The following is a 19,648-nucleotide window of genomic DNA, read 5'->3' as shown; positions in this document are numbered from 1 at the left end:
GTGTTTATCTGGTGTCTGTGTGGTGGGGTAATCGGTGATATCAACTAACTTGAATTAAGTGTATCTTATATATGACCATAAAATGTAAAAAGGAAATGCTCTTTGAAAGTAGTGGGTGGCTCTTAAAAGAGCCTTTTGGGGCAAACAGTGGTGGAGTAAAGCCGGGAAGCTTACTTCTTCTTGGGTGCCTTTTTGGGCTTTGCTGCTTTGGGCTTTGCAGCCTTCTTGGCGACAGGTTTCTTGGCAGCAGCGGGCTTCTTCACCGCCTTCTTCGGGCTCTTAGCGGCCTTTTTAGCCGCTGGTTTCTTTGCTGCGGGCTTCTTTGCTTTCGCCGGGGATTTCTTAGCGGCTACTGTCTTCTTAGCTGCAGCCTTCTTCTTGGGGCTCTTGACGGGTTTCTTGGCAGCGGGCTTCTTGGCTTTCGGAGCTGCTTTCTTGACAGCCGGCTTCTTGACCTTTTCAGCCGTCTTGGCGATCTTGAAGGAGCCGGAGGCCCCGGTCCCCTTAACCTGGACCAGAATGCCCTTTTCCACCAGATTCTTGATGGCGATCTTGACGCGGGCCTTGTTCTTGTCCACGTCGTAGCCTCCGGCAGCCAGGCTCTTCTTGACGGCGGCCAGAGACACGCCGCTCCGCTCCTTGGAGGCGGACACAGCTTTAGTGATCAGCTCACTGACGCTGGGGCCGCTCTTCTTCGGCTTCACAGCCTTCTTCTTCGCAGGTTTAACCGTTTTAGCCGTGGCGGCCGCGGGTGCTGGAGCGACTTCTGTCATTGTTCGCTTCTAGTCTGTTCTGCTTCACACAACTCTGTAAAGTCTCACTGGACTGTTTGTAGATGGAGAGCAAGAGGCGGGACTTATACACAGCATGAGGACCGTGTAGACTCAACGCATGCAGCTGCTCCCTGTACAGCTCAAATGTGGCGACACTTGTGCTTTCTCTTCCACCTTTTACAGATAAAATACGCAGATCGGAGATGGTTTCAAGTGTAACTGTTATTGGACCTGAGAGAAAACGTGTTTCCTCTCGGAATGAACTCGTTTCTAGCGATGAAGAGACTATAATTTTATTCAGGGAAGCTTCAAACCTCTCCATTACACCGGCACAGTATTCAGCTCGCAGTGGGATTTCTTCACATTTCGACTCGTAAAATGGTTTCATATGCTTTACATTCCAAACAACACTAGTTGTCCAGTAAGCAGAGATGTCTGACGAGGGAATACAAGTAAAAGTACTGTAGTGCTGTGATTTGTTTTGTTTTAATCGGCAGATTTTTGGGTGTCAGTAAACACATTGATGCTGGCGGGGACTTCCTGTGAGAGATTGTTCCCGAGGCGTTTTCTTTGTCTCAGGTGAATGCTGCAGTCATGATTAATGAAACCTAACGATATTTTGTTAAAGTCTGTGATGTTCTCTGATTTTACATGAAAGTAGGCCAAACATTTATTTTCTCCAATGGACACAAATATCCTGTCTAATATAAACTTTTAATGCACTGTAATCCAACTTGCTGTTTAAATCCATTAGACTGAAATATCATTCTGTAGGCCTATTTATCTTTTTTTTTATTGTGTGGAAAACAATACATTAAACCAACAGGTAAAAGGGGAATGAAGCTCATTGCTTGTGTTAAGAAGGCTTCTCCCCAAAAATGTGATTATTCTTCTTTCAAAGAAGTGTGCCTTGGACTATTCTTCTGGGGAGATCAGCCTTCTCAACCACACTCAATGAGCTTCATTCCCTTTTTTGCCTGTCATATAAACCTTGACTCCAAAGAACACCTTCTTTGATACCTGGTAAGCAAAGCAGCGCCCCTCAGCCTCATTCCATGAGCAGCAACTGCTTGGAGATCATTTGAATTTTGGTTCCACATTTGTCCCTGATTTTATCCCAGTACTACATTTACAGTGTTTCTGTTTGATACTTAATCCTAATTAAAAACGTGTGATTCTCTGCTCTTCACAACTTTGGAAATACATTATTTTTTCTATTATTTATTTATTTAGTTATTTATGAAGATCTCAGATGGACCTGTTTCTTGCTGAATAATTTAATAGGAACAGAGAAAAGACAATTTAGGAATTATCTCACAAATCAGACAAGATGTGTTTGTTTCAGGTGTCCATTGTTTGAAAACTGCGATATAAGAAAGTGTGTTAAAAATGTAGCCTATTATCTACTGTCTTTACAAACATCTGTTTTGTTTAATTTAATTTACAGACAGGATAATTCTGGTTCTTAAATGGTTCTTGGTGACATTAGTGAAATGAGTCACATGGGCAATATGTGCTTTGGACATGAGGAATGTGTGGTTCTGGAACATTTTCTGGTGCTCCACATGTTATAAATTGTGATAACATGATTACATGTGATAACATGTTTTTCCACATGTGTAGCCTACATCATGTGGTTTTTCTGTAAGAGATATTTTATTTTACATGTTATTATTTTTTCTTTTGAAAAGTCTTATTCAAGAATAGGTACCATTCAAGAAATGTTCAATACAGCATGTTTATTGCTTATTTCCTTTCACTGCTGAAAGAAAGAAATAAATTAAGAAAGAAAGAAAGAAAGAAAGAGTTTTCATGTTCTTAAATGAAACATCTATAGATACTTAAAAAACAGAGTTAAAACCTCACATACCACATGATCTGATCAGGCCTGTCTGGACATGGACAGATACCCGGCTGCGTTGCAGTGAAGGAACAGTTTCCGTAGTGTAGTGGTTATCACGTTCGCCTAACACGCGAAAGGTCCCCGGTTCGAGACCGGGCGGAAACAACTTTATTTATCCCGTAGGAGCTTTGAATCTGGACAGCCAACTAACTCTCTGAATAAAATCAAAGCAGGCACAGTTGAATCTGCAGATTAAAAGTTGTAAGCCTACTGGCAACTGTAGTTGCCAAAGGGTGTATTTATCATTTCAATTATCATGTAACATTTTTTTCATGCTTTAAATGTTTTTTTTTATTGTGATATCCCACAAGAAAACAAACAAATACAAATAATAATGATAATTATTATAATTAATGATAATGACGATTCCTGGCGGTACTTCCTGAAGGCACAGCAGTGGCAAAAAAAGGTAATTTTCATATAATCATGGTAGCTTAATTTTTAACATATATATATCTACTTAATCATGAAGGTCTCTAGTATCACCCAATCAAAAAAAAACATAAATCAAATCTATTGTTTTTTCAGAAGCTAGTCTAATGTCTGGGTGGTAACTATAGTTTGATTGACTTCTGACCTGGCCCTAGTATCTCGTTGATAGTATAGTGAGTATCCCGCCTTTATAATTTATGCAAAAAAGACCATTAACATGAAGGCCCATTCATGGCCCACACATTAGCCTAGGCTTCATGAAAGAGCTGATTTACTTCTTCCATATTCATAATTGTCGGTAAACACACTGATGCTGGCGGTGAGGGCGGGTCACTTCCAGTGAGAGATACGTTTTCTGGCTAGGTGAATGCAAACTTGATTAATGACTGAAAAGGCATATTATCTGATTTTACCTCAAATTTCCTCCAATGCACACAAATGTCATAAATGTCTAGTAGGCTACACCAGCTCCACTACACACAACTCAACTTCATCCACCCAAAGGTCCTTTAAGGGCCACACACTACTTCAACAAAGAGCTCGTTTACTCACATATTTGGTATGGGAAATTCTGTATCTAAAATTTTGTTATTGGTGTTAGTATAATATTGATTAGTAGCCTATACTTATCAAAGCAATACATGCTGTTGTGACACAATTTGATGCTGGAAACATTTATCCACTGATTGGATTTTCTATTATTCTCCAACTCTGTACAGTCTTATTTTTGGGGGGGATGGTCATCTAAACCTAATTCTCCATCACTTACAATAAATCACAAGTCTATTAACATTTGCCGATTAGAAGCTGTATAGATTTTATGATGCATCTGTCTTTTCCACTCCCCAGTATGTGAAGGGACCATTCCTTATGCAAGTCTTACTAAACACATGTGATATGACAGTAATATACTGTATGTCACGTGAAAGCATGACAAGCTCCAGCAAAGATAACAGGGTGAGTTTGTGTTGTGGTGGCCAGATAATGTGGCCTTATGAGCCACAGTATCTGTTATTGTTCAAGCTGTTTTATCACAGTCCAGAAAACATTTTTTTTTTTTCCGAAGAACCATTTGTTGTATGTCGCATAGGCTTTGCCTTCTAACAGCTTCACTATTGGTTAACTTACCAGTTCAGCTACTGTAGCTTTACCACTAACTGTCACAACTCCAGTTCCATCCACCAGAGAGCGCCAAAGGACTTCCAACTACCAGCCTGATCTCCACCTGCACACCTGATTCCATTCTTCTCATCAGTCTACACACCTGATCCTCATCACTCCCCTACATATATATACCTGTCGCCCCAGTTACTCAGTGCTTGCAATTCGAGTCTGTCTCGTGTACTTAGCTGTTATCTGTTGTTGCCAGTATAGTAAGTTTATCTGCCTCTCTGTATCCTGTACCTGTCTGCCTGCCTGCCTGCTTGCTGGAATAAATCAGCATTGTTCACTCCTACTATCTGTCTCCGCTTCTGCTCTTGGTTCCTGGTTGCTTGCCTGACAATTAACTATGGCTGTAATTTTAGTCAGGGCAAGGATTTCTTGAGGTGGACTCAAGACATTTATCCATTAATATGCTCTTTCCTTCCAGCTGAATCTTCCTCAGTGTCTCCATCAGTCCTGAGTTCAGATTCCTCTCTGCCTCCATAAAGCTCTCAGAGAAAAAAAAGACTCCTTCCCGTCGGGGAATTTAACCCCGGTCTTCCCCCGCGTGACAGGCGGGGATACTCACCACTATACTAACGAGGAGTGGTGTACCAAGTCGGGATCAAGTCACCTGCTAGTGACACTTGCGGGAGTTTCCTGCTCGACCTCTCTAAACATGTTTCCATTCATTCTCTATGGGAGTTCTAAAACACTACGGATGCGATATTTTTGGCCACAGCGTTGGATTCTACGGCTGGTGGCGCTGTTCCCACTTTTGCCGGCAAGTGAGATAAACACTAAGCCTCTGTAAAATATGGGAATAGGTCTACAACAATGAAATGTGTAAATAAGCTACTTAAAAAGTGTCTTTTTTTTTTTACTCCTTAAGCATAACCTTTCTTTAGGCCGTTTTCTAAAGTACTTAATCAACTCTGCTTTTAGACAAGTTCTGTGGAAATAAAGTTGTGTGTTATAGAGATCAGACAGGAGAGAAAAGGGACAGGGTTTGAACCAGGAGGAGACACCTGGCTTCCACTGTGTGAAGTCCCCTCTTGCTTCAAACGCTCCACTATCATCCCGGTCCCCAAGAAACCCTCTATCACAGGATTAAATGACTACAGGCCCATCGCCCTGACGTCTGTGGTCATGAAATCCTTTGAGAGACTGGTGTTGGCCCACCTGAAAGACATCACAGGCCGCCTGCTGGACCCCCTGCAGTTTGCCTACTGGGCAAACAGGTCAGTGGATGATGCAGTCAACACGGGACTGCACTACATCCTGCAACACCTCGACTCCCCAGGGACATACGCAAGGATCCTGTTTGTGGACTTCAGCTCGCCGTTCAACACCATCATCCCAGAAATCCTCCGCTCCAAACTCACCCAGCTCGCTGTGCCAGTCTCCACCTGTCAGTGGATCACGGACTTCCTGACAGACAGGAGGCAGCAGGTGAGGCTGGGGGAAATCACATCCAGCACCCGGACAGTCAGCACTGGCGCCCCCCAGGGATGTGTGCTCTCCCCTCTGCTCTTCTCCCTCTACACGACTGTACCTCAGGAGACCCATCTGTCAAACTCCTGAAGTTTGCAGACGACACAACGGTCATCGGCCTCATCTGAGACGGTGACGAGTCTGCATACAGATGGGAGGTTGAACAGCTGGCCCTCTGGTGTGGTCATAACAACCTGGAGCTGAACAAGCTCAAAACTGTGGAAATGACAGTGGACTTCAGGAGGAGCCCCCCAACACTGCCCCCCCTCACCATACTCAACAGCACCGTGTCTGCTGTGGAAACCTTCAGGTTTCTGGGATTCACAATCTCCCAGGACCTAAAGTGGGCGTCCAACATAGACACACTCATCAAAAAGGCCCAGCAGAGGATGTACTTCCTACGCCAGCTCAGGAAGTTCAACCTGCCTCAGGAACTGCTGATCCAGTTCTACTCTGCAATAATCCAGTCTGTTCTCTGCACATCCATCACTGTCTGGTTTGGATCGGCCACCAAACAGGACAGGAACAGACTACAAAGGACAGTCAGGACTGCAGGAAAAATCATTGGTGCCAACCTGCCCTCCATTCAGGACTTATACATCTCCAGAGTCAGGAAACAGGCAGGAAAGATCACTGCAGACCCATCACACCCTGGACACAACCTGTTCCAACTCCTCCCCTCTGGTAGGCGCTACAGAACACTGTACGCCAAAACAACCAGACACAAGAACAATTTCTTCCCACAGGCCATCACTCTGATGAACATTTAATCAGTCACACGGTGACAGAAACTATCCCTGTGCAATAAACCTGTAACACCTACCTCATGAAAGCAGGAGTGAAAGGCCCAGACCAGGGATTTCCTCCTGCTCCTCCTCCCCCATCATCGTCATCTGTACAATATCTGATTTGTGTATATAATATATAATATTTATTCCAGCATTTATTCCAGCATCTTTGCACTCTGCACCATTGCACTATTGTCCTAGTGTTGTTTACATATGGGTATATATACTTTTTTAAATACTTTTTTATATATATGTATATTTGTACATAGTAGTTAGATGTTTAGGTTTACCTCTGTTCATTTTGTTGTTCATTTTGTTGTCCTTGTTTTTAGCTGTATATTTATTCTTTGTAAGTACATTGAGAGCAACGAAAAGTCAAATTCAGAGTCCTTGTATGTGTACATACTTGGCCAATAAAGCTGATTCTGATTCTGATTCTGACAAGCCAAATGAGAAACTTGTCAGCTGTAAATGACCCTGGTAAAGTATAAAACAGTTGGCAGTACAAAGTATGGAAATTATGGATCAGAATCATGAAACACTCAAACCATTATGCTGATCTCAGATTTGGTGTAGATAGGGAAGTAATACGTTATTCCTGACAAATTAAAACAGTAACATGACTGCAGCAATATGAAAGAAAAATTCTGCAGCAAAAAAAAAAAAAAAATTCAGAACTGTCAGAAACACTTTAAACATGAAGTACCGTATACAAATTTCACTCAAATATTGAAATTTGCAGCAATTCAACCACTTTGATATGTTTTCCAGCAGGAGATATCAGGGTATCAGGCCAATTAGTCACAATCATGTGAACATCCTAATTTTCAGTGCTTGCACTTTTAAGCTTGGTTGTGTCCAGTTCCATCAGGATTTTCTTCTTCTCATTAGGGTAGTTTGAGTTCAAAATCAGTCCAAAAATCTAAAATTGCACTGGTCTTATTTTTAATTCGGATTATAGTCGTCCTGTTTCATAATTTATCAAAGTAATTAACAGCTGACTGTGGGGGAGTATTTGTAACTTTTGAAGGATCACAATGCATGTAGACTGGTTTGTTGGCTTGCAGGTTTACAAAAGTAGCCTACTACTTAGGTGGCAAACTTTGTTGGCCATTTTTATAAACTGATGAGTGATTTTGCAAACTTGTTGGTTAGACAGAAATGAACGGTCAGTTTTTGGGTCTTTCTGTGTTTTTTGTGTGAGGTTTTGAAAAATGTTCCATTATTTTGCATTTGAATGATTCTACATATCTGTAATGTCAGAGTTTGCAAAACAGTGTGCCTTAAAAAATTCTGAATATCACAATGTGACCGGCATTGGGACACAACTCATTGTTCTCTGTTTATCCTCCAGGATAGCGAATTTAGAGAGGCTGAGTCGGGGATTGTACAGACAAAGATGGGCATCTACGTCACTCGGGTGGAGGGTGCCAGTCCTGGAGACGAGCCTTTTGCAGATGTTGGGGTTATACTTGAAGGCGTGGAAGTTCTGCAAAACCTACAAAGTGTCACCCTTGGATGTGTGATGCTTTTTGGAATGATTTATGCGCTTAACTTAAGCTACCCTAAGGACCTCAAGTGCACATTTGAAGTGTTTCAGAAAATCCTGATGGAACTGGACACAACAAAGCTTTCACCAAAAGTCCAAACACTGAAAATTAAGATGCTCCAGTGACTGAGTAATTGGCCTGATACACTGATATTTCCCTCTGGAAAATGTATATCAAAGTGGTTGACTTGCTGCAAATTTCAGTACTTTTTTGAATGAACTTAGATGTAAAATTTTCAACTTGTGTTTTTCACAGTTCTTGATTGCTATATTTTTGCTGCAGAATATTCCTTTTATATTCCTGCACTCCTAATTAAACATGCATGAAAGGTGTGGTGGTGCAAAGCCACTCAACCACTGAGCCCTTATGTTTTGGATTGTTAGGGTGGTGGTCAGAAAATTAAAAAAAAAATGATGTCAGGGATTCCTTGAAATGTTAGTGTACTGTAAGCATTACAGTTATAATGGTTGATTTACCCGATTTACCTGTCTACCTCAAGTTTCACACAATTGTTAAGCACAGTTCTTGAGGGAGTTTATCATATTGCTGCAGAAAGGTCTGTTTACAATATATATTCTTTGTGTCATGTAACAAGCAGCAAAGTGTTAAGGCCAATGGGGCACAGCTGCTCACCTGAGCCTTGTGATAATGTTTTGGATCCTAATTTCAAAATTGGATCCCAGAAATTGTTAGCCTTCTGAAATCATAGAAGAACAGAGTTCAGAAGGCCAGAGTTCCCTTAAATTAGCTTTTAAAATGTTTGCAACAAGTAAATGTTTGAAACCTTAAGGCATTTTCTTTTTTTTTTTTTATATATAATATTTTTATTGGGATTTTCCCAGAGGGCATTTTCTTTTTTATGATTTGTTTGTTTTTTTGCACACAACACATGTTTGTATGAGCACTGGTTCTGTGTACAAGCATGTCTTGCTAGCTCCTCTTTTTGTGGGTGTGTGCTGTTATGTCAGTATACCGTGCTGTTGAATGGAAGTGATGTTGCTGCCTTTGAGTTTTTGCAATGCCCAAACTTGCCCCATGCCTTGAGAAGCGTTAATAAATTGTTAAATGTGAAACAAGGTGGTCTGACTGTTCTTTTTTTATAGTTACATATTGTTGTAGGTGTGGGGTGAATGGAAAAAAATATTCAAAAATTCAAAATATCTGGTTATAAATTTAAAATACATTGGGTATATTAATAAAAAGTATATAAATTTGACACATTTTGAGTAAATTGGGTTTATTGCATAAACCTGGTTATTAAGCATTTTAAACATATTGGATGTATTAATAATAATTCATAAACCTGGTTATTATGAATTTCAAACAAATAGGCTTTATTCATACTGAATACATAAACCTGGTTGTTATGAATTTGAAACAAATTGGATTTATTGATGATAAATATATAAACCTGGTTATTGTGTATTTAAAACACATTGGGTTTATTAGTACTATTACATAAATATAATTCTTGTTTCATTTTTGTTTGACTAACAAATATGCATCACATTAAGTTTATTAGTTTGTTTATGTTAAAACTGTGTAATCCAAATGGATGGAAATGTTATATGCAATTAAAATATATAAATCTTAAATATTAGGCCTAAATATATATATATATATATATATATATATATATATATATATATATATATATATATATATATATAAAAACAACATCTTAACTTAAATGATTCCAGTTGCTAGAGTTCAGAAAGCAATACTCTTCATTTTAATTGCCCTTTTGACACTCTTATAGACCAATTAATGTACTTAAGTCTGTGTCGTTGGAAGTCTCTTAAGAGGCGTTTCCATTGGGTGCTATTGGTTGCATTTTAACACTGTGCCAACCAACAACATAATATATGCCAACCTACCGCGTGTTGGGGCTGGTTGGCACAAGTGCACAACATGACTTTGATCATGAATCTCCCAATTTTAGAAAACAGTTGTGGACATGTAGCTGAGACCTTAACCTTACAAAGCTGGTTGAAAATCGGCAAAGTGTTCCTTTCTTAACACTTCTTCAGAATAGCCTACTTGGTTATTTCGGTTAAGTTTGAATCAGAATTATGAAAGCACACAAGATTAACTCTTTTTAAAATCAAGTGGGCGGCTCTTAAAAGAGCCTTTGGGTTTGAGAATGAGCTGGTAAATGAAGTTAACCTCCGAAGCCGTACAGAGTGCGGCCCTGCCTCTTCAGAGCATACACCACATCCATGGCGGTGACGGTCTTTCTCTTGGCGTGCTCGGTGCAGGTGACGGCATCACGGATAATGTTCTCCAGGAAACCACACCCGGGTCTCCTCGTTGATCAGACCGGAGATACGCTTGCCTCCGCCGCGGCGAGCCAGACGGCGGATGGCGGGTTTGGTGATTCCCTGGATGTTATCACGGAGAACTTTCCGGTGACGCTTGGCGCCTCCTTTTTCGCGGCCACTCATTTTTTTATGCGTTTACTGTTGAAGCAAAAATAAACGATAACAGCTTCGCTATTGGTTTACCCATGGCGAGCTAGCGCGTCTGCTGAACTTTTTTTCATCTACGCTCTCATCCAATCAGGATGAGGGCCGGTGGGCGCTCCCTCCTATATAAGGCCTACACGCCCACTGCCCTACTCCTATTTTTATTCAGCTCGACTGAACTAAAACTTCTGCTACTTCGAAATGAGTGACGCTTCAGCCCCAGCTCGTCGCTGCCCTTCCTGTCCTGGCTACCTCGCCGGGTACGACACCCACACTCGGTGCTTCCAGTGTCTGGGCGAGCAGCACGCACGCCGGGGTCTTAAAGCCTCTACCCCCTGCCAAAGCTGCGCCGGCCTACCTCAGCAGGAGAAGCAAGACCGTCTGGCCCATTTCCTGGTGAAGGAGGACGGCGAGCTGGGAGAGGAGATTCCTCTCCAGCAGGCCATCATAGCACTAGGAGCGGCGGACTCTGAGGAGGACTCGGATGAGTTCTCTCGATCCCTCACCACTTCACGGCCGCCGTCTCCCCGCATTTCCGCCCCCCGGATGGGGGAAGGAGATGGTGGAGACGCGGCATTGGAGATGGAATCCGTTTCCATGGCGGCGGGTTTCACCCCCCCTGTCGACACCAAACCGCCGGCTCGCCTAATCAGGGAAGATTTCCCCGGTGTTGTCAAGGCAGCAGCCTGGCGTAAGGGCACCCCCCTTCCTGCAGCGCTGCCGCAGGTGGAACCGGACGAGATGCTGGGGGACCTGTACCGGCCATCAGCGAGGGGAGACATTATTTGTCCCCAGTTTCCCGCAATTAATAAATACATCGACGGTGCAGTGACTGATCCAACTTCTGTCAAAGCTCCTGTCACCGCCTATCTGCCATTCACCATGGTGGATGGGAGGATCGAGGCACAGAACGGTGGCGTCCCCCGACTCGAGCCCAGCCTGGCCGCTCTCCTCCTACCGCATTGGAGTTGGATGTCCGATAAGAAGCCAATTCTGCCCGCCAAAAAAGACCAGTATTCTGCCTTGCTGGCGGACCGAAGCTATGCCTGCGCCACCCAATCAGCGGCAGCAGCAAACAACATTGCCCTACTGAGCAGCTCCCTCTCAGCCATGGCGGCGGGAAAATCTGCCCTCTCCCCAGCCGAAGTGGAGGAGGTGGCAACAGCCTCGGGAGCCATTCTCCACCTCACCCAGGCGCTGGCCGTGGCCGCAGGGAGAGCGATGACCTGGGCCACGCTGCAGCATCGCCATCTGTGGCTGAGCCTCACGGCTCTGAAGGAGACCGAGAAGAGGGATCTTCTCGATGGCAAGATCAGCCGTGAGAGCCTCTTTGGTCCACACCTGCAGGAGGTGAATGAGCTGTTCCGGCAGGTGAACGACGACAGCGCCCACCTCCGCCGTCACGTCCCCCTGGTCCGAGCCCACCAGTCGCAGCGACCCCCGCACGGCTCGACGGCATTCAGTCGAAACCAGCAGGTGTCACGCCTCTGCCGCTCCTTGCACTGCACCGACTCCTTCTGAGCCCCGTGTGGAGCCGCCGCACCGCGCCAGACAGTTTGCCACTTGTTGCCTTGGAGCAACGCGCCGGCTGGGAAGTCAAAGAGGACGGAGGTGGGAGCGAGGAGAGCCATGTTCCCGAGCCTCTCCTGCCAGCGCTCCCAAGTTCTGATTGTGTTGTTGGCAATGTTTGTACCGAGTTGTTGATTGACACTGTTTGTAATAAACAGACTCACATTGTCCTGAAAAGAGCACTTTCCTATGGAAACACAAACAAGTAATATGTCCACTGCTGTGGCCATAAAGGAGAATCGGCTGAGACGTTTTTCTCCCTCCCCGGCTCTCATGGTAGAGCGGACATGGGTGTGCATGCTCCGGTCTCACAGACGGTCTCCCCTCAGCTGACACACCTGAGGGGGAAGAACATTGATCTGTCTTGAAACTGGAGCATGCACAAGGCTTTCTGTCTAAGGCTGATGTCTAATTATACCATACTCACTCATCAATTGGGTACCCACTATGTTCCAATCAATCAATCAATCAATCAATCAATCAATCAAGAAGAAGAGCGGCCGCAGCGTCAGTGAGCTGATTCTTAAAGCTGTGTCCACCTCCAAGGAGCGGAGTGGCGTGTCTCTGGCCGCTGCTGCCAAGAAACCTGCCGTGAAGAAAGTTGCCAAGCCCAAAGCAGCAAAGCCCGAAAAGACACCCAAGAAGAATAAATAAATAAACAAGACTGGAAGAAGTAAGCTTCCCGGCTTTACTTTACCACTGTTTGCCCCAAAAGACTCTTTTAAGAGCCACCCACAACTTTGAAAGAGCATTTCGTCTTTACATTTTCTGATCATATATAACCTACACTTAATACAAGTGATGATTTGATATCACCGATTACCCCACACCCTTCTCTCTCACCACACACAAACACACCTGATAAACACTCTTCAGTTACGTTTTTAATTAAACAATGACTACAACGTTGGCTACTTTTTACTGTTCTTTTTGTCTTTGCAGGTTATAGTCATAACTGCACACACATAATGTCTATAAGTGATGTGTAAGTACGTGAGGTATTTGTACAACTTGTAAAACTGTAAATATGTAAATACTTATTAAATACATAGTTCATGAATTACACAGTATGCCAGTCAAGAGTTAAGTACTTGGACTTTTTTAATATTCTGGACTCAACAGTCTTGTGCATTACATTACATTTGCAATAAAACATGATGCATTGGGCTGCTGCTAATTTCCCATCCTGTACACCTTTTCTGTTTCCTCTTCTTTTCACTTTAGATTATAGACAGAGCACCAACTACACAAACCATCATAAATACCTATGCATCTTAATACATGTATAAATACTGTACAGTGTGTATAGTTATTAAAGTGTTGCACATATTTTTTATGAATAAATCCATACATGTAAGTAGTGCATGTTTTCCGTTCTTCACACTCCACTCAGTGTGTTGAATCCTACCATTGTTTTATTCTATTTAATTTTATTGTTTAATTATTTATTATATTTAATTTATTTTTTATCTTATCTTATATTGCCTTAACTTTTTTACCATGATTTTGCTGGTTATCTTTTCCACATAGAGTGAAAACTTGCAAATACTTAATAAAAAAAATTAAAAAAAACATACGTAAACGATAAATAGTAAAATCTTTCCTTTCCAGTAAAAGCCTTTCTGCCGCCTTCAGACTCAGTCCTAATCCTACTGGACTGGAGCTGCTGTGGAGGAGTGGTCTAGTTTGAATTTTGGGCGGACCTTCCAAAGCGCCAGTAGTTGATCTGCTGAAGCGCGCGCTTCCCTCGGGCAGACCAATCAGCGTATGGCAGCGCCCCGGCGTTGCCTATATAAAGCCGAGATTCGCTCTCAAACCACATATTTTCCTCTGCTCTTCAGAAGGAAGTGCTAACTTTTCTACCATGGCCCGGACCAAGCAGACCGCCCGTAAATCCACTGGAGGAAAAGCTCCCAGGAAGCAGCTCGCCACCAAGGCTGCCAGGAAAAGCGCTCCGGCCACCGGCGGCGTGAAGAAGCCCCACCGTTACAGGCCCGGTACCGTGGCTCTGAGAGAGATCCGTCGCTACCAGAAATCCACCGAGCTGCTGATCCGCAAGCTGCCCTTCCAGCGCCTGGTCCGAGAGATCGCTCAAGATTTCAAGACCGACCTGCGCTTCCAGAGCTCCGCTGTCATGGCTCTGCAGGAGGCCAGCGAGGCTTACCTGGTCGGCCTGTTTGAGGACACCAATCTGTGCGCCATTCACGCCAAGAGGGTCACCATCATGCCCAAGGACATCCAGCTGGCCCGCCGCATCCGCGGAGAGCGAGCTTAAACCGACCTGTCATCAGTCACACAACGGCTCTTTTAAGAGCCACCTCCATATTCACTGTAAGAGTTGATTCCACTGCAACATGAATATTACAATAACTGTTCATGTTTAAAACTGTAACAAATACACGATTACTTTTTAACAATAACTGTATAAATGTCTCACAATATGGTGCTTTACCTAAAATCTGATGTAACATGATGCATTATTTATTTCAACAGTTCGTTACTTAATATAACCGAGTGTAGAAGCTGTTCAAGAAGGCAATTGAAGACAATGGAGTTTAAAACAGCTAAATGTATTTATGGAAGAGGTAGATTAAATACATTTTATGTCGGCGTTAGATACTCTACTAGAATTGGCTTGTCTTTGCTTTTTATTATAGTGTCACCCATTTATTTTCTATGACCGCCAAGATTTGACCAGAAACAACACAAATGTCCTAAATTTGAATGAAACAGCTTCCCTTCACAAACAATTGTGAACGTGATATTTTTGTGTTTTGATGCCCAGTGTGGAGGATATTATGCCAAAAATTGGTCAGATTCGACACAAGAGAGTTAATCTATCACGTGAAACATCAGTTCTGACGATTTCTGGCTTACAATTTACAATTTATTTGAGTTGTGAGATTAATCACAGACGTTTAAGGTCAGAATTCTGTGATTAATTTCAGAACTCAAATAAATTGTAAACTGTTCATGTGGCCCTAATCATCTTCTGTATAGTCTACATTAAAGTCGGTTTTTCATGAGACATTTTTATTTTGAAAATCCAAGACACTGCATGGCGGAAGTGCTGTGTTAACATGACACCAACGGTTTTCTGATTGGGCGACGATTTTGAAGCTCCAACTGACCAATGAACAAGCAGCTCGACAGACATATAAACCGTTTCCCGACAGTAGCAAGTCATTCTCTGATTCACTAGTCAAAAAGGAAACAACGACAATGTCTGGACGTGGCAAAACCGGCGGCAAGGCTCGTGCCAAGGCAAAGACTCGCTCATCTCGTGCCGGTCTTCAGTTCCCTGTCGGCCGTGTTCACAGGCTGCTGCGCAAAGGCAACTATGCCCAGCGTGTCGGTGCCGGAGCCCCGGTGTATCTGGCGGCGGTGCTCGAGTACCTGACCGCTGAGATCCTGGAGTTGGCAGGAAATGCCGCTCGTGACAACAAGAAGACCCGTATCATCCCCCGTCACTTGCAGCTGGCCGTCCGCAACGACGAGGAGCTCAACAAGCTGCTGGGCGGAGTGACCATCGCTCAGGGCGGCGTGCTGCCCAACATCCAGGCGGTGCTGCTGCCCAAGAAGACCGAGAAGGCCGCCAAGAAGTAAACTCGACCAGTTTCTCCAAACCAAACCAAAGGCTCTTTTAAGAGCCACCCACTGACTTCATAAGGGTTTTCTTTCTCTTAGATCCCGTCAACATGAGTTTAACTCTCCTGTTTTGTTAGTTTCATGTTAATTAATTCTGTGTTCCCGGTCCAAAATGACCGCCCCATTACAGCTGATTATAAAGCCATAATAATACATATATTATCACCTAATGTTGTTAGATCTTTTTTTGAACTTAAGTTCTTGTGAATATTACAAGTTTTGAACTTCTATTAAGCTATTTATGGCCTGTAGGCCTCATTGACCTGAGCTTATACAACTAGTTTTTGAGTAAAAAAAGCATAATGTATGAATTATTTTGACTGTAACAAATACTCAGATGAAACATATTGTGCTATTTATCACAGACTACTTTGTGTCAAAGTTTAACAAGGACATTTGTATTGAAACCATTTCAAATTTTTAAATAGTGGCACAAAATAACATCTGTGTTCCCTTCGACCAGTATGATTTTATTATATAGTAAAGAAAGGACATAGTCCCAAAACTACACATGAAAACTTTACTGCATCTTCACTGTCAGTTTTCTGGCCTCTCCTCCTCACCAGTGTCATGATCAAAGATAAGATCAAGAGCCTCACATACAGTATATTGTTTGTTTATTGTGCTGCCACAGAATGAATTGTGAGCAAGGCCTCAAAAAAGCTTTATATACCAGAGCTGCGAGAAAAGTTCTATATATTATTGAAACAATGTTGCGATTGTTTATGAGAATGCCAACAGGTGTGGTTCCCCTGGGGGAAAGATTCTATTGGGGGTTGCCATGGAAGCCAAGAAGGGAGTGAGGTGTGTGTGTGTGTGTGTGTGCTCAAACACACATGCATGTGGGGGTCTGGGAGAGGAAGTGTGTCCATCTGATGAATGGGCATGTGCCTGAACTCAATTTTATACACTAATTGTAGTCTCACCCATTAATTTCTAATGACTGGTCATTTTTGACCGGGAACACCACAGGTGTACAAAAGTTAAATAAAACACCCAAAATGTTATGAAAATTATCAAAATGTATTTTGTGTGTTCAGATGCCCTGTGTGGACAAAGTCATGGACCCTTATGACAATCAGATTAAATGAACTATATTTTTCAGAGAGAAAACTTGTAAATTGGTTCACTTCAACCGGAACACAACAGGAGGGTTAATGTTGTGCATGTCTTTTTATTTGCTGACATCCAATGTGCTCAACGTTAATATCCAGTACATAAACGGGGGTTAGGGTTAAAATCAAAAGCACTGAGCGCCAAATTTAAATGAGAAGAGTACAGTGTGCTTTGTCTTCTGACCGCTACTTTGACGTCAAGCGTTATTCAAATTTGAAGTGTCCTGCGTTTTTAAACAAGTTTATATGAAAGCAATAAATAGGCCTACAGTAATAAACTAATAATAAAAAATCTAATACAATAACAATTTTTTAATTATTTGAACATGCTTCTGACAATATCAGGTTATATCAGCATGCTAAAGATTTAGGCTAATTATGTTTATGTCTAAATGGAAGTAATAATACAAATAATGTATTGCATTTTATTTGTACGGCACTTTTGATTCACAGTGAATCAAAGTGCTACAGAGTTAAAAACAAAGAAAATAATCACTTAAAAGCCTTCATGGATAAAAAGGTTTTTAGGCCTGTGAAAAGTTCAAGGTCTGCGCTGCCCTTAGATGGTTAGCGAGGCTGTTCCACAAGCCTGGTGCAGCAGAGAAGAAGGCCAGATGGTGCGGAGCTTGGTACTGGGGAACCGGACGAGCAAGCTGTTAGCCAGATCTGAGAGTGCGTAATCAGTTATTTTAGATAGGGAGGTCCATAGGGGTAGTGCTACAACTTTTAAGTTAAGCAGGGAGGCCAAATTTTTGAAAGAAAGAAATGAAGCTAATCTAACATATGTGTATAGAGCTCTTCATCCTTATGGGTCGGATTCTAAGGCAAAAACACGTAGAATCTGTTTCCTGTCATTTTTGGCATGTACAATATGGTACCATCTCCAGATGCTGTAGACTCTTAAACCCTCTGTCCGAGTAACTCCGGGGGGGTAGGCTACAACACTGTGGTAGGAGGGCCTTGAATGTTTTAATAGAACAAAAACATGGTAAGCGCATCATGAGTTTGATTTCTATAATCAGTATCTATAATTTATAATCTAATCTACAATGTGGCTGAGAATTATCAGCTGAGCAAGTGTCACTTTGGCAAGTGTTGCATAGTTGTTTGCAGAGGGACGCACAGTCAGCATTCTCCATGTGAGAGTCCAAACATTTGACATCTTCAGTGAAAGGGATAATCTGTGGTGCATTCCACTTTGACTCTCTCAGAGTGGTTGTTGCGCCTCTGGTAATCAATCCCTTCCATCTGAATTTTTTAATGGTCTTGAATTCTCGAGTGAATTCTCCAAGGCTCCAGTCTCTGTCGACTGTGGGCAAATTATCACTCTCTACAAGCTCAGAGATTATACCCAGACTGTTGCCAATTTTGAGGGCTAAGGAAGGTGTGCAGAACGTGTTGTTCTCCGGATTGTACCCAGCCAACTCTTTCACTGCAGATATCACATGATTGAAGTTTGCAGGATTGATGAAGGTCCTCTGCCTTCCGGATAGGAGTATTCTTCTGAGCCACAAGTAATAGTCGCCCAAGTTCTCGAAGTCTTTGCCTTATGTAGTCATGTCTGTTCTTTCTTGACCCGTTTAGATCAAACATGTGTTGTCCAAACTGCGAGAGAAGTTTGTCATTTTGGATCATCTGAGTGACCTCATCATAGGTCATGCAGGAAATCACACTCTTCAAGCCCTCACTAATCTCACGCACAATGGCAGTTTTAAGGGCACATTTGGATTGAACTCGCCCCTTCCCAATGCTGGATTCATCACCGTTTTTTTTCTTAGCTGGGCAGATTTTCATGTGCTTCCACAATGTTTTCTTGGCATAGAGTCCTTGACAATGAAAACAATGAATAAAATCAATGGCACGTCTACACTCTGGTGGTCTGTAGCAGGCCTCCAGCTGTCCAGCTCCCTCCCTCAAAACTTTGGCATTGTGGGCAAAGTTTCCACGGCTTCTAAAGGATTCTCGATTTATTGCGTGTGTGTGCTGACGAAAGTCCCCAATTTTGGCTTAAGTAAACACACACACACACACACACACACACGCACACACATCCATGTGAATACACACGTGGCAATCAGCTGAATAATAGTATACATGTAAGCAGGTTTGAACACACACTCTTACACACAAACACACACATATACATGCATAAGCAGCAGTTTCCGTAGTGTAGTGGTTATCACGTTCGCCTAACACGCGAAAGGTCCCCGGTTCGAGACCGGGCGGAAACAACCTTATTTAATTCTGTAGGAGATCTGAATGAAATAGAAAACATTCTCAATTAAACATTAAACCGATCTAGAAGCTGTAGAATCTGATTCACTCTGTCCTACCCACATGAATAGAGGATGTTCTGCTCCATGATGGATGAGGAGATTAATGTTTAGATGGAAAGATGGGAGCAATAAGGTTTCTCCTCCTGGTTCATGGAAAATCTTTATTTTCATCTAAGATCAGAGTTTACGAAGCCTAACCCTAAAATAGGAGACACATTCACATTTGGACGTTCCAGTAACAGCTGAGTTAGACATTTAAACTTTTTGATTTTTTGAAGTCTCTCCCTGGTCAGTAAAAGTGTGAACAGCGACAACCGCCCATAGACTCCAACTTTGTGGCCAAAAATATATTGCATCCATAGTATTTTAGAACTCCCATAGATAATGAATGGAAACAGGTTTAGAGACATATAATGACACAGTTGGCAAGATGGCAAACATTAGTTTCTGGGTCATGCGGGAAAGGAGGAGGTGATGAAGGAAAGGAGGAGA

The 19,648-nt window shown here is 42.7% G+C and overlaps 4 protein-coding genes, 2 non-coding genes and 1 pseudogene across 6 annotated transcripts in view; 5 read left to right on the top strand and 2 right to left on the bottom strand.

Moving 5' to 3' along the window:
* pfdn1 (prefoldin subunit 1) overlaps nt 1-19,648 on the top strand; it is a 326,057-nt gene that overhangs the window by 242,326 nt on the left and 64,083 nt on the right. The window lies entirely within an intron of this gene.
* LOC139913161 (histone H1 pseudogene) lies at nt 171-773 on the bottom strand (annotated as a pseudogene).
* Nucleotides 2,709-2,781, top strand: trnav-aac (transfer RNA valine (anticodon AAC)). Its single transcript has one exon. It is a non-coding gene; the product is annotated as a tRNA-Val (tRNA).
* Nucleotides 10,245-10,527, bottom strand: LOC144541804 (uncharacterized). The gene is given in 2 exon segments (XM_078286864.1): nt 10,245-10,374; nt 10,376-10,527. Coding segments are annotated over 2 exon segments (282 nt in total).
* On the top strand, nt 13,982-14,392 carry LOC139913166 (histone H3). Its single transcript, XM_071901129.1, has one exon. The coding sequence runs from the start codon at nt 13,982-13,984 to the stop codon at nt 14,390-14,392; it is 411 nt and encodes a 136-aa protein (XP_071757230.1).
* Nucleotides 15,340-15,723, top strand: LOC144541769 (histone H2A). Its single transcript, XM_078286684.1, has one exon. It carries the CDS (start codon nt 15,340-15,342, stop codon nt 15,721-15,723), a length of 384 nt encoding a protein of 127 aa, XP_078142810.1.
* On the top strand, nt 19,039-19,111 carry trnav-aac (transfer RNA valine (anticodon AAC)). Its single transcript has one exon. It is a non-coding gene; the product is annotated as a tRNA-Val (tRNA).

Source organism: Centroberyx gerrardi, chromosome 11, assembly GCF_048128805.1.
Source record: "Centroberyx gerrardi isolate f3 chromosome 11, fCenGer3.hap1.cur.20231027, whole genome shotgun sequence".
NCBI classification, from domain to species: domain Eukaryota; kingdom Metazoa; phylum Chordata; class Actinopteri; order Beryciformes; family Berycidae; genus Centroberyx; species Centroberyx gerrardi.
This window is presented reverse-complemented; position numbering and strand designations above follow the sequence as displayed.